At 43.6% G+C, this 15176-nt stretch overlaps 1 protein-coding gene across 3 annotated transcripts in view; it reads left to right on the top strand.

The window, feature by feature from the left end:
• The first annotated feature begins 1976 nt into the window (after positions 1–1976).
• Positions 1977–15176, top strand: part of Syde2 (synapse defective Rho GTPase homolog 2) — a 44056-nt gene continuing 30856 nt past the window's right edge. For 2 of the 3 annotated variants that reach the window (XR_011368761.1, XR_011368762.1), the window contains exons 1-2: positions 1992–2724; positions 14005–14685. Coding sequence is in view for 1 of the 3 variants with exons in the window: in XM_070007485.1 (XP_069863586.1) it covers positions 1992–2724; positions 14005–14685 (1414 nt within the window). In the remaining 2 variants the exon portion in view is untranslated. Of the gene's footprint in view, positions 2725–14004; positions 14686–15176 lie in introns of all 3 variants that reach the window. The other variant, XM_070007485.1, reaches the window with a different exon arrangement.

Below are 15176 nucleotides of genomic sequence, written 5' to 3'. Positions count from 1 at the left end.
AAAAAGTAAAAAAGTATAACTATAAAATCAGGGATGGTTCTTATACCAATTCATATCAATCAGTGACAGATCAATTGAAAAGTGACAAGAAGACAGTTGTTTTACTGCTATAAAGAACATAGGCTTTAATATTTTTGGGTGAGAGTTGGTATTTCTAAATTATGTTCCTCTTTTTTTTTTTGTCAGTCGTGGGGCCTGAACTCTGGGCCTGGGCGCTGTCCCTCAGCTCTTCAGCTCTAGGATAGCGCTCTACCACTTGAACCACAGCACCACTTACGGCTTTCTGGTGGTTTATTGGAGATAAGAGTCTCAAGTACTTTCCTGCCCAGGCTGGCTTTGAACTGTGATCCTCAGATCTCAGCCTCCTGAGTAGCTAGGATGACAGGCGTGCGCCACAGGCTTCAATTCCTTCCAATTTTAGTGCCTGTGCTGGGGTTTGATCCCTCAGCTTTTTCACTCAAGGCTGGCACGCCAGCACTTGAGTCACAGCCTCCACTGCTGGTTTTTGGACAGTTCATTGCCCTGACAATCTCAGGGACTTTCCTTCCCGGACGGGTTTTGAACTTCAGTCCTCAGACTCAGCTTAAGCCCTCATCCTGAGCCCTCCCCCCCCCCCCCCCCCAGCTCCGGGCTTGGCTTCTCAATGTCAATTCGCGAGTTAGCTTTTGTCTTCTTCCCCTGCGAGCCTGCGTTTTTGCTTTAGCGGCGTCACGGGCAGGCTTAGGGGAGGCGCTGCGGTCGGAGGCTCTTTTCTCACGTCTGGGTTAATGCAGTCGTCAGTGATCTCGGCACCACCGAAGGCGTCCTTCTTGACCAGGAATCACAGCAAGGTTCCTCGTCGGTCGTTTGTGGAAGCGGCTCAAATGACCGGCGCGTTTCTAGAGCGCGGCGGTGCTGCCACCTGCGCGCACGCTCGGCCCGTCCAACCACGGCTGTTCCCCCTCAAGCCAGGACTTGCTCCGCCCGAGACTCGGCGCGCCGGCGGCCCCGGGCAGGGGCTGGCCAAGGTGCGAGGGTGGCGGCCCGGAGGACCCTTTCCCTTTCCCCTAGGGTTCAATCACAGCCCGGCAGCCGCTAAGCCCAGACTCACCTTCCCGTTCCGTCCATTTCCCGTGCACCCCTGAGCTCCGTGCGCCCGGCCTCCCCGCCCCGCCCCTTGGGCGCGTCCCCCGCCTCTACCTGCGCCGGACGCCCACCTCCGGCACACACTAGGCGGGCGGCCCGGGTCTGCGGGGCATGCGCACTGCACGCCACCGCCCTCCCCGCCCCCCCCCCCACGCCTTTCCGCGGTAGAGTTATGCCAAGTATGTGAGGAGCCGGCGAGGGCCAGCACCGGTCATGGGGAGCCGCCGCCGCCGCCGCCGCCGTCGCCGCCGCCGCCGCCAGCGCCGCTCTTTCCGCGGCGGGGCCCCGATCTCTCCCTGCGTCGGGGCCCAGCTTAGGTGCTGAGGGCGAGGGCGATGGCGGACCCTCTGAGGAGGACGCTGTCCAAACTCCGGGAGAAGCGGGGTCTCCGCGGCGCTGGGGAGCTCGGGCTCCCGGCAGCCGCTGCAACCACGGCGGCGGCAGCCTCCTGCGGGGCCGAGGGAGACCCTCGGGGCGCCCCGCAGTCGCCGCCGCGTGAGGTCGCGGGCGGAGCGACGCCGAGCCGGCCGCGGGCGACGCCGTCACCTGGGGCGCCGGGCCGCGGAGGGCGCGCCGCCGGGCCGGGGGCGCCTGGGCCTGCGCCGCGCGGCGGCGGGACGGAGGCCGCCCCGCCGGGCTCCGAGGGCAGCGGGGAGGAGGAGGACAACGACCGCGACGACGCGGACTACTACGAGAACCTGCCCGGCGGCGGCGGCTCCCGGCGGGCGGCCGAGGCGGAGGGGGCGGAGCGGCGGCCCCCGCCCTCCCCGGACGCGAGCTCCTCCCCTGGGGCGGAGGGCGGCCGCCGCGAGACCGGCAGGCTGCAGACCCAGTTGCGGGAGGCCTATTATCTGCTGATCCAGGCCATGCAGGACCTGCCCCCGGACGCGGGCGCGCGGCGGGGTGGCGGGGGCTCGGCGCTGCGCAGCTGCCCCGCGGGGGCCCCGGCGCGCGGCCAGGCCCCGTCACCCCGCCGCGCGGCCGCCCGCCGAGCCTGCCCGGGAGGCTGGGAGCGAGGCGGCAGCGACCGCCCTTCGCAGCAGGTGTCCCCGCCCTGGACCCCTCCTCGGGAGTCCGGGAGAGGCGGTCAGCGGACTTCTCGGAGGCAGCTACCCTGCAGCCGAAGCCTCGAGAGTCTTCAGGGGGGCGTCCAGCGGCCTCCGCTCCAGCGGTGGCCGAGCGACAGCTGGATCAGCAGCGCGCGCGGGGACCCGGACGAGCCCCCGCCACGTGGAGGCGGGATGGACGGCTGCGGCCGCGCCGCCGCGGCCACCGGCCGCCTGCCTGGCGACCCCAAGGACCCCGTCCGCTCCTCGGGGAGCCGCTTCGGGAATCCGGCGGGGTCGTCCTCGCCACGGCTCGGCGGCAGAGATGGCCCGGAGGACCCCCGCTGCCTCAAACCCCCGGCGGTGACCGTGAAGAAGCTGCAGAAGTGGATGTACAAAGGGCGACTGCTGTCCCTCGGAACGAAGGGTCGCGCCCGTGGGGCAGCCCCCGGAGTCCCGGGAGCGCAGGCAACCCCGCCAAACGTGGGCGCTTGGAACATGCGCGAAAGCCACGTCCTGTCGGTGCCTCCGGACCAGAGGATCACACTGACAGGTAGGTGGGTTTGGGGGGGCCAACGTGCTCTCCCGCCATCCCCGGGCTTTACCAGCCGTTTCTGCGGATAACGCGACGGGACCAAAGGGTCAGGTCCCTGGCAGTTGAAAACGATTTCTTGGTACCGTACACACGCATTCAGTCGTTTTCCTTTTCCTTTGTTAGGATCATGGCTTGAAGAATTGTTTTTTTTCCCTCTGTTTTTATGTTTATTTTTCACTTAACACGGACGTGCCAGCCACCCTCGCACAGACGTGGGTAAAGGTTAAGTTCACGGCGATGTTTTGGTGAGGTTTGAGATGGGCGGTGCTGCCTTGATGAGTTTTTGTAGCTTTAGGCAAATCCGGAGACTTTTTGTGGAGTTTGTGAATTTGAATTTGATCCAAGATAGATTTTTATAGGCTTTATAAACTGTCATTTACTCATTATACCTTTTTTTTTCTTCTCTCTCCCGGGCGCTCACACACACAGATGCTCACACAGGCACACAACAAAAACAAATCAAAGATGTAATTTTTTTTTCTTGTGGAAAATCAAAGGTTAGTGGTATTATAATCAAGAGAAACGTCCCTCGTGTGCTTTCTTAAAAAGTACAGCTCCCTAAAGTCATTTGTATACTTGAAATTATTTTAGTAGAACTAAATTAAATTAGATTTTTAAAAAAGTTTATTTCCAATGATCCTTAATCATTGGAGGTTTAGGTTCTCGATTTTAGAAATCTCTTGATTGTGTTTCTTTGTCAAAGAAACTGAGCCGAAACAATGTGCCCTTTGAACTACATTCTTAAATATAAAATCTTTTGGTGACTATAAAGACTTCCATGTTAGTAGTTTAAAAAATATTAAATGATAAAATGTAAAAAGTATTTGCTGGCATCTCTGGCCAGAATTACAAATCTCACTGGACCTGGTTAATACTAACTTCACTTAGCTAATAGATACACAACAGTTTGAAGAAACAAAGTTCACAAAACTTCTGATCAAATGATGAAGATAAATCAATGATTCATATAAAGCATATGCAAAGGTTTTTGAAAAGTTTCAAAGCATAGGAAAAGTTTTTTTTGGATCTGTAAATCTCTAATATATACTTGCCAAATTTTGTCCTCACGTTCATTCTGTTTCTCTTGAGAAGAAGAAAGTAAAATGTCTATATGAAGAGGATTGTATCTTAAGATGTTCTTAAAAATAGGTGTTTTCAGGAATAAAGTGTTTGTAATCCTTTATTGTATTTATTGTTACAATATTTTATTTTGAGCTAGGTAAATTTAACTCTTTGAAGATAGCTGAATTTCAGCCATAATAAACTTCTGTATACAACTTTCCCATTTACCATCTAATGGCTTTTAATGACCTCAGTAATAGTGTAAATGTTCAAGGATTTAACATGTAATAATATTTCTCTAAGGGTGAAATGATTAATTTTCCATTAAGACATCAACTATGAAACTTCTAACATCTTTAAAAGAAATTAAAATAGGCATTACAGTTACTATGTGGTAGTTTATTTTATAAGACATTTAGGCAAAAGCTATCATATCTTTGATCTAAACAACATTTCCCCATATTACTTCCTTTTATATCATGAATTCATCTTTCCAAAAAGAATTTGTGGAGTGTTTATATATTTTGTGTATAAACTTGGAGAATATGTTAAAATATGTTAAAATATAGTTGATCTGAAAAGACCATTCTGAATATTTTATGTGTTTCTTAAGGGGTAATTATCCTCCCCTATGTGACAACTGTAATTTAACAACAAAAGGACATAGGTCTTAAATAGTTTGTGTGGATTCATACTACTGTATAGATTTAACCTTAGGTATCATGATTCCCAAATCCCTACTCATGTAAGTCAGAGAGACTCCAGAGTTCTTTAGAGGTTTGATCCAAGTACTTTTATTTAAATGGTTAGACTGAGATAGAGTTTCAACAAGATTTTGTGTGTGTGTGTGTGTGTGTGTGTGTGTGTGTGTGCGCGCGCGCGCGTGTGCATGCGTGCGTGCACGCGCGCACGCAGGCGCGCTGATCCTGGGGCTTGAACTCGGGTTCAAGGTCCTATCCCTGAGCTTTATGCTGAAATCTAGCACTCTACTACTTGAGCCACAGCTATATTTCTGGCTTTTTTGGTAGTTAATTGGAGATAAGGTCTCATGAACTTTCCTACCCAGGCAATCTTCAAATCTTCAGATCTTGGCCTCCTGAGTAGCTATGATTACAGGTATGAGCCACTGGTGCCCAGCTCAACCAAGTTTTGAGAGGTAAAAAACTTCCTTAAAGCTAAAAGACAAAGAAAGGGCAAATCCTGGGTTAGGGTTGAACATTTAATAAAATTAATTGCTGTGCTTATTTATTTATTTTTTTTGGGTCCGGTCGTGGGGCCTGAACTCTGGGCCTGGGCGTTGTCCCTCTTGCTGTGCTTATTTTAGATTTAAATGTTTAGTTCTAATTATTACTTTTTGTGAGGAGAGGCAGTACTGGGTTTGAATTCAGGATCTTACATTTGCTGGAATACACTTTACTATTTGAGCCACATCATTAGTCTTCTTTTGATTTTTGCTCTGGGTTGCTCGTGTAGTACAGTGATAGAGTGTATAATAGCATACTCAAGGCTCTGAGTTTATCCTACTATTGAAAAAAAATTATTGGAAAGAATGAAACAGTTCATTCTTGGCTGTGAAAAGTTTAATATTCTAAAAAAGATTTATATCACACTTTGTGAATTACATTATTCTCTCAAAGTAAAAATTTTATTTGGAACTTATTGTATAAAATACCTATAGAATGATGAGATAGAGATACCTACTATAGTAGGAATTAAAAAAGAATTTGAGACCATATGACAAAAGAAATCCAAAATGATTTTCTATTTTGATTTCTGGCTCCCATTAAGAACAATTAAAACTCTTGATGGCAGTGATTTGATGTATTTAAGTACTTCATGTTCACAGATTGGCCAATTTGTTCTTAATTGAGATAGTTATTTAAGAAATCTAAAGTCATTACCATAGTAAATATTATCAAGTTTCTGCAAGCCTTAAGATTATGAAGGAATCATAATTTATTTGCCAACTATACTTCATTATAAATCTTTATAAATGTTTTAATTAGCATATAATTATAAAAAATATATTTAATACATCAGGTTGAGCCATTTAAGAGTTTTTTATTGCTTTAAAACATAACCTTCTTTGACCTAATATTTTCTTTTTTTTTTTTTTTTTTTGGTCGGTCATGGGGCTTGAACTCTGGGCCTGGGCGTTGTCCCTCAGCTCTTCAGCTCAAGGCGAGCGCTCTACCACTTGAGCTACAGCACCACTTCCTCTTTTCTGGTGGTTTATTGGAGATAGGAGTCTCACGGTCTCTCCTGCCGGGTCTGGCTTTGAACCGTGATCCTCAGATCTCAGCCTCCTGACTAGCTAGGATTACAGGCGTGAGCCACTAGCGCCTGGCCCTAATATTTTCTTGTATGTGATCTATGTAAGAAAAAATTAGGTTGTGTAATGTTTTTATCTAAAATGTAGACAATTTTATCTAAAAATTTAGACAATTCTTTTAAGGTAGTACTAATTAGATGGTATGATCTTTAACTTTCTTTTTTTTTTTTTTTTATGGGTGCTGAGGAATCGAACCTGGGGCCTCAAGCATGCAAGGCAAGCGCTTTACCACTGAGCCACTTTCCTAGCCCCCATCTTTAACCTTCTTAAATGAAGAGGATAGTCATGCAGATTGGCCCTCTACTTTTCTTAAGTATTTGAAGCTCGGATTTCTTTAAGAGGTGCATTATCTTTTCTGGATTGGCCCCCTTCAAGAGTAAAAGCAATAGGCAAACTCTCAGAGAGTTTGAGTTTGCTATTCTAGAAGCAAATAGCTACTTTTATTTTTGAAAAGTGCTATGGAAAATTGGAGTGGTTGGTAGCTGGAAAAACTTTGAAAATTTTAAGTTCAGCAAAAAGTTGTCTGTTGATTTGGAAGTGCTGTTCTAGATCAGTGATTCCCAAAAGATGTCTATTTGTGTTTTTTTTTTGGGGGGGGCTTGGGCGTCCGCTGTGGGGCCTGAACTCTGGGCCTGGGCGCTGCCCCTCAGCTTGTCAGCTCAAGGCTGGCACTCTACTACCACTTGAGCCACAGTGCCACTTCCGCCTTTTTCTGCTTATGTGGTGCTCAGGAATCAAATGCAGGGCCTCATGCATGCAAGGCAAGCACTCTACCACTGAGCCACCTTCCCAGCCTCTCCTTCAGTCTTCAATGTATGGATTATTTGATGAGTTTGAGCAGTTCCCATCATATTTGTTTTAACTTGTACCAACAAATATTAGTGAAATTTTAGAATCTGCAAGAGAGGAGGCCATGTAGTTTCTGGTGGTGAATAGAATAGAGATTCTGGGTTTCTGGTCAGACTACCACTTACCTGTGACCCATTCTGGACAAGTTACTCAACCTTATGTGGCCTCAAGCCTCAGGTTATTGTAGGGATAAAAAAAAAAGATAATCAGTTTGCTTCCCAGCCTTGTGTTTAGCTGAATACTGCCTTACCCAGGCTATTAGAATTCGGTATGGGAATGAGAAGACCTGGAAGTTGAGGAGTGCTGCTTTGTGGAGCCTTGGGGGTTGAGCTGGAGAACCCTGCTTTAGGGTACTTATGTATTCTGCTCATCTTTTGTGCTTCTTTCGCTTCTCCTTCCAGTCACTTTTGTGGAATTGAAAACAGACTCAAAGTTTTCTTTCTACATTCCTGTCTCAAAAGCAAGCACAGAGCTTGCTTAAGAGTTTTTATTGATAGTCACAATGGAAGAAAAAGAAAAGAGAAAAAAAGTGCTTCTTTTCATTCTATTGTACCACATCCTTTTAGATTTATCTGGGAGATAAATATATATGTGTGTGTATATATATGTAATACATGTATAATTGTTATATAATTTAATTATATGCAATATGAAACTAAAAATTAAAACAAAATATCTAATATTCATTAGAATATTGAGACTTCAAAAGAGAGATAGGAAAAGCAACAGCTTATTTCTGCAATAGCAGGTTTTTTTTGTTCTTGTTTTTTTTTTTTGGTCAGTCATGGGGCTTGAACCTCTGGGCTTAGGCACTGTCCCTGTGCTCTTCAGCTCAAGGCGAGCGCTCTACTTGAGCCACAGCGCCACTTCTGGTTTTCTTGTGGTTTATTAGAGATAAGAGTCTCCCGGACTGCCCGGGCTGGCTTTGAACCTCGATCCTCAGATCTCAGCCTCCTGCTAGGATTACAGGCGTGAGCCACCGGCAGCTGGCTGCAATAGCAGTGTTTAAATCATGAAAAGTGTGGATGATGTATACGTTCAATAAATTTGCTAATGTTTTTTAGCTGAAGGCAGTAGTTAAGTGTTCAGTAGTAGATAAGTCATCTAGACCTATGATAAAATAGTGGTGGAAAAAACAAAATTGACTATGTAGAATATTTTGTTCAGTGAAAATTCTTGCAGAAATGGCCGCTTCTGCTTTTTTTTTTTTTTTTGTGAAAATACTGTACAGAGGGGTTACAATTACATGGGCAAGATAATGAGTACATTTCTTTTTTATTTTTATTTTTATTTTTTTTTGTCGGTCGTGGGGCTTGAACTCTGGCCTGGGCGCTGTTCCTCAGCTCTTCAGCTCAACGCGAGCGCTCTACCACTTGAGCTACAGCGCCACTTCCGGTTTTCTGGTGGTTTATTGGAGATAGGAGTCTCACGGTCTCTCCTGCCCGGGCTGGCTTTGAACCTCGATCCTCAGATCTCAGCCTCCTGAGTAGCTAGGATTACAGGCGTGAGCCACCAGCGCTGAGCAATGAGTACATTTCTTATCAAGCATTGTAGCCTCCTCTTTGTTTCCCCTTCCCATCCCATCCTCCCCCCAGTTCTGCCATTTTTATAGATTTTCAAAATATATGACTGATTAGAATCCAAAAATTGTAACATGTATAACTACAGGAGAATAAGGACTTTCTTGCCTTGCAGCTTTGCATATTTATTTTTTGGCATTATGGTACTGGTGTTTGAACTTAGGGAACTTACAAGGCAGGTGTTCATGTATTCATTCTTTTTTTTTTTGGTGCTGGTCCTGGGGCTTGAACTCAGGGCCTAGTATACTGTCCATGAGTTTTTGTATTAAATCCTAGTACTCTACCACTTGAGCCACATCTCTATTTTCAGCTTTTTGGTACTTAATTGGAGATAAGAGTCTCATAGGCTTTCTTGCCTGGGCTGGCTTGGAACCTAAGTCCTCGGATCTCAGCTGCCTGAGTAGCTAGGATTACAGGTGTGAGCCAGTACCTGGCTTGCTTGATTTTTTTTTTTTTTTTTTTGCGGGGCGGGGGGGGGGGGGGGAGGGGAGGGTTTCACTTTTTTGCCTATGCCAGTCCAGACCACAATCTTGGTTTTTGTGTTTCTTGCCTTAGCTAGGATGACAGAGTAGTACCACTTTGCTCAACTTTTTCTTTATAAACATGGAACCTTGTGACTTTTTTGGCTTTCAACAGATTTTCCTGATCACAACCTCCTGAGTAGCTAGGATTACAGATATGAGCCACTATGTTTGCCTTATTTTTGTATTACTTGTGTCTTCAAAAAGAAATAAACACACAGAGGAAAGGTTACTCCTAAGTTTATGTAAAATGATATAAGTAAGATGAGTATTAATTTCAGCATAAAAAGAAAAGATTTGAAGATAGTTGTCCATTTATGTGACTTTATAGAATTTACATTTGTATCTATCAGGTTAGCTGAGATAAAAATGCAACAATTTATAAGTAATTATTTCCAGTAAAGTTTACTGCATTGAATAATGTTTTGTTTAATTATATTTCAGTAATAATTTGACCTTTATACTATCAGAAATGATAGCATAGCAATTTATAAGCTTAAACTTCAACATCATATATCTTGAAATACGGCAGTAGTAATCAGAATATATGGTTTGAAGCTTTTACAGTTTTATTAAACCACTTCCTTGAAATGTAAAATAGTAGAAACATGTTTCAAGAGTCATTCATATATTGTGCAGTATGTCAAAATACTGATAGGACCCCAAATAAAATGGTTACCTAGGTACATAAAATTTGGGTTCTGTGGTTCAAAGTGGTAGAGCACTAGCCTTGAGCAAAGAGCTCAGGAATAGTGCCTAGGCTCCAGAGTTCAAGCACCATGACTGACCAGCCGCCCACACACACACAAAAAGCTCATGTTTTAAGAGCTGGATGTTAGTGGTCATGACTTAATCCTAGCAACTCAGGAGGCTGAGAGCTTGTGAAACCTGAGGGGCGTGAAGGTGCCACACTGATGTCATCACCACTCATGCCAGGCCACTGGGGGGCGGGGTGTCAGAGGGCATTTTGGGAGGGGTGTGGACCACCAGATGTAGAGAAGAGGGAGTTCAGGGGAGGAGACAGAGAAGGGGACATGCCGCAAGAGACACACAGGAAGAGCATCCTGGAGCAGAGCAGTTCTCTGGTTCTCCTCAGGCTTGAAGAGAGCCTGGGCTGGCCTGAAGGAAGACCTTTGGTTTTTGTGTTTTTTGCGCTAGCTAGGATGACAGAGTAGTACCACTACTCTTTGCTCAAGGCTAGTGCTCTCTGCCACTTTGAGCCACAGAACCCAAATATTATGTACCTAGGTAATCATCTTTTTTGGGGTCCTATCAGTATTTCTGACATACTACACTATATATAAAAATGACTCTTGAAACATGTTTCTACTATTTTACATTTCAAGGAAGTGGTTTAATAAAACTGCAAAAGCTTCAAACCATATATTCTGATTACTACTAACGGAGGCCTGAGGAGGCCCTGACTGGTGGAGAGGCCTGTGCAGAGCTGAGAGGGCTGTGGAAAGGCCTGAAAAGAGCCAAGAGGCCTGCTGAGATGGGAGAGGCCCGTGGAGAGGTACAGAAGCCTGTGGAGAGGCTTGTGGAGAGCAGAGAGGCCCTCAGACAGCCCAGGGGCCTGTATAGAGTAGAGAGGCCTGCAGAGAGCAGATAAGCCTGTGGGAAGGAGGAAAAAGGAAAAAAAACCCAAACTTCCCCCCTTGGAGATGGCAGCTGTTCCTAGTTCTGAGGTAACCCAGGACAGGATTGCAGACCAACTAATAAAACTCCTTTGTCACCTTTAACTGTGCCTCCGGTTTTTCTTGCTTGCAGGTTATTACAATCTGGGCATCATGTTTTGAAGCCAGCCGGGCAAGAAAGACCCATGTCCAGTTAACCACCAGAAAATTGGAAGTGGCACTGTGGCTCAAAGTGGTAGAGTGCTAGCTTTGAGTAAAAGACTCAGGGCCAGCACCCAGGCCATGAGTTCAAGCTCTCACAATCTGCAAAAACATCAATAAATTTTGGGTGTTCTGAGAGATGTAAGAATAAGATACAACATGGCTCAGATAGCCATCATGAATTACATAATTTTATACTTTTGCTTCACACTTATAATTGTCTTAATTCTATGTGTGTCTGAAATGCTGTTAAATAATATGAGAGTTGGAATCAAATGTGAAACAGGAGTTTCAGTTTGCTTAGCAAAAGCATGTTGTCACAGAGTCCAGAAGTCCTAGTGATTGCTGAGCATGTGGTTGGTGATTTTCAGTTGTTAACTTTAAATGTAGAAGAGATACTCTTGAATCTTTAGGTTTTCTTTAGTTAAATTAAATGAAATAAATGCAAGATATTTATAAAGTATTTGTTACATGCTTGCATGGTAAATCCTGGAGGGAAGTTTGGAGTTGGAAGAGTTTGAGTCCTGCCTCTCCCAGTACCAATAAGGTGTCTTAGGTAAATTATTTTACTATTCTGTGTACAACTTCACAGTTTCCAGTGTATCAGCAGTTTCCTTATAGGATAAAATGGGATGATCTTACTCTAAATTCAGAGGGGGTTGCCTATTCCCTGCTCTTAATGGTAGCATCCTCTGGGATAGTGCTAAGTGTGTATTTTATGATCAGATAAGCTTAATTTTGAATACTAAAGCCTTGACCACATTCCCCATACTCTGTGCCTCATGATAATAATCATAAAGAGTTAAAGAGCTGAAATGAAGTTAGGGCTTCCTTACTGCTTTGTCTCTCCTGATTGAAGTTTGTTAAGAAAATAAATAGCTGACATACTGGGAGTTCATGAGTGTTTCATTCTCGAACTAATTAAACACGAACTCTATGTTTAAGATATATGCTTTTCTCAATACTGTGGTTAAAAGTCAGGGCCTCATGCTTGCTCTGAGCCATGCCTTCAGGCTGGCTTTTTGCTGTTATTTTGGGAATAGAGTCTTAATGAATGTGTCTGCTGGCTTTGAATTGGTATCCTCTAGATCTCAGTTTCCAGAGTAGTTACAGTTGCAAGGCATGAGCCATATGCTTCAGCTGATTGTTTTGTTTTTACTAATTTGCTTGGTAGGATACATGTTTTATTTTTATTTTATTTTTTGTCGGTTGTGGGGCTTGAACTCAGGGCCTGTGCACTGTCCCTGAGCTCTGTCTTTCAGGGCTAGCACTCTAAACACTTTGAGCCACAACACTACTTCCAGTTTTCTGGTGGTTAATTGGAGATAACAATATCATAGGATTTCCTACCTGACTTTGAACCATGATCCTCAGATTGCAGCCCCCTGAGTAGCTAGGATTACAGGTATGAGCCACTGCTGCCCAGTTTTTAAAAAAACCCCAAATTTACATGTGTCAAAGTGTTTTGTTTTGTTTTTTAGTACAAGGGAGGTTATGGAAAAGCTTAATTATATGTGAACCAAATGGTTTGTTTGACATTAAACTTCACATAGCTTAATATGTTCTATCATTCCATATTACATCATTTTTTATTTGCTGTAACATTAAGATGAATCAACCCCCCCAACTCAAAGTGGTATCTTAATTTATAGACATGACATGATTTCTATAAATGTAGTTTAATTATGTATGATAGTGAGTTATTATTATAATAGATACACATGTAGCTTATTCACTGCCATTGAAGCCTGCTTAATTCACCTCTTTGGAAGCATAAAACTTTCCTATTTAGATGAAGTAATGTTATATGTACATTCTTAAGAATTTTATCACATTAGCAGATACATTTATGTGTCTTCCATTGGACTTTGAATTTATGATAGTTGTTTCATACTTAACTGTGAAATAGAATGTTGTTATAATGTGGGATCTGCTTAGGAGATTTTTTACATTTGTGTGTGTCTTAGATATTTAGAGCTCAAATTCTGTATAAGTTACTATACTGTATGATTAGAAAACCAATGTTATCATGACATTTTATTAATCATTAGGAAGTGGTATTTTTGTTACATTGTTAAAAATATATTTGAAAAGAGTGGAATATTTATGTTTTCTAATAACTTCTGGTCCTTTTTTTGCGAGAGGGGAGCTGTGTCTGGGCTTCAGGTTTTTTTGCTCAAGTCTAGCTCTCTTGCCACTTGAGCCTCAACTCCACTTCTGGCTTTTGGGTGCTTAATAGGAGATAAGAGTCTTGCAGATTTGATTTTCTCACTTGGACTAGCTTTGAACCACAGTTCTCAGATCTCAACCACCTGAGTAATTAGGGTTACAGATGTGAGTCACCAGCATATGGCATGGTCCCTTTTAATAATGAATTGAAAACAAAATTAAGGGCAGACTATATACAAAGCATTCTTTCGGCTTTTTGTAAGGCCTGTTTTGCTTACAGTTTTTTTCTTTCTTTTTTTGTTGGTTGTGGGACTTGAACTCTGAGCCTGAGCGCTATCTCTCAGCTCTTCAGCTCAAGGGGAGCACCACTCTACCATTTGAGACACAGCGCCACTTCCAGTTTTCTGAGTGGTTTATTGGAGATAGTCTTACAGACTTTCCTTGCATGGGTTGGCTTTGAACTGTGATCCTTAGATCTCAGCCTCCTGAGTAGCTAGAATTACAGGCGTGAGCCATGGATGCCCAACTGTTTTTTCTTTTTTAAAACAGTGTTTATATATTCTTTTTAGAATTCTGTGACAAATTAGCAGTCTGATTGCTTACTAATGAGAATCATAATCACATGGAAACTCCAGAATTTTTTCTGGTTTGAGTTTGGTCTCCAAATATGATGAATATTATTTTTATTTTTAGACATAATAACTGGTGTAAAGTGACAGGATTTTTCTGTTATATCAGGCATTATATTCCATGTTCTTTTGGTCTCCAAATGTGATGAATATTACTTTCATTTTTCTTTTTTTTAGGCATTTTAATAACTGGTGTGAAGTGACATGGTTTTCCTGTTATATCAGACATTATATCTTTTCTTTTCTTCTTTGAAGCAGATTTATTTGAAAATGTCTATGGGTCATCAATGAAGAGAAGAGAACTTGAAGACCTGAAGGATAATATTGAGTTCAGGGATCCTAGGCCACTTAACAGCATCACTGTTTCAAAGAAACGCAATTGGCTGTATCAGAGTACTCTGAGGACTCTTAATCTAGAAGAAAATAAGAAATTCCAAGATAGAAGTCCTTTTTCCATCCCTCCTGTGTCACTTCCTAAACCTCAGCTATCGCAGCCTTCCTTCAAGTCATCTGAGGAGTACTATTCATACCTGGTTTGTGATACTACAAACTCTTCATTATCAAGAAACTGTTCTTTTGACTCTAATGAGGAAAATGATGCAGATGATGAAGGAGAAATCTGGTACAACCCCATTCCTGAGGATGATGATGCCAGTGCCTTGAGTTTCCATGAGGCAAATCCTCCTGTCCTGAAGCTTCCTGCTCTCAGTTTGAGTATATTGTCTGACAGTGAATCAGTGAAAGCAGAACAGCATACTGAAGACTTGGTATGCGCTGCGGAACACACAGGTGATATTCAGAGCTTGCAGCCAAATGGAATGAGTTCCAGAAATTCCACCCATTCTACAGAATTTATGCAGCAGTACAAGCAAAGGCTAGGATATAAAACCCAAGAAAGTATAATGGAGAACAGTCTCATGTTGAAATCTGCTTTTTCAGGTAAAAGAATTCTAGGCCTGATTTTTGTTTTTTTTTGGTCTTTTTTCAAGTCTGATAATTTCTGAAGCTAAATTTAGATGTCTATTGTATTTTGTATATTTCTCAAGTGTATGTTTCCTTTATAAATAATTTGTTTTCATAAAAATAAAACTCAAATTTATATCTTTCTTCTCCCTCCCTTTTCCCCTTCTTTCTTCTTCCCTCCTCTCTTTCCTCCCTTCCCCTTTTGTGCTCCTGTAGATCGAACCCAGAGCTTTGTATATGTTAGGCAAGCACTTAAGTTTCCTTTTTTTTTTTTTTTTTCTGTCGGTCGTGAGGCTTGAACTCTGGGCTTGGGTGCTGTCCGTGCGCTCTTCAGCTCAAGGTGAGCGCTCTACTGCTTGAGCCACAGCACCACTTCTGGTTTTCTAGTGGTTTACTGGAGATAAGAGTCTCACGGAGTTTCCTGTCCAGGCTGGCTTTGAACCGAGATCCTCAGATCTCAGCCTCCT

This window comes from Dipodomys merriami, unplaced genomic scaffold (genome assembly GCF_024711535.1).
Source record: "Dipodomys merriami isolate MVZ:Mamm:240054 unplaced genomic scaffold, mDipMer1.0.p SCAF_7, whole genome shotgun sequence".
Lineage (NCBI taxonomy): Eukaryota > Metazoa > Chordata > Mammalia > Rodentia > Heteromyidae > Dipodomys > Dipodomys merriami.
This window is presented reverse-complemented; position numbering and strand designations above follow the sequence as displayed.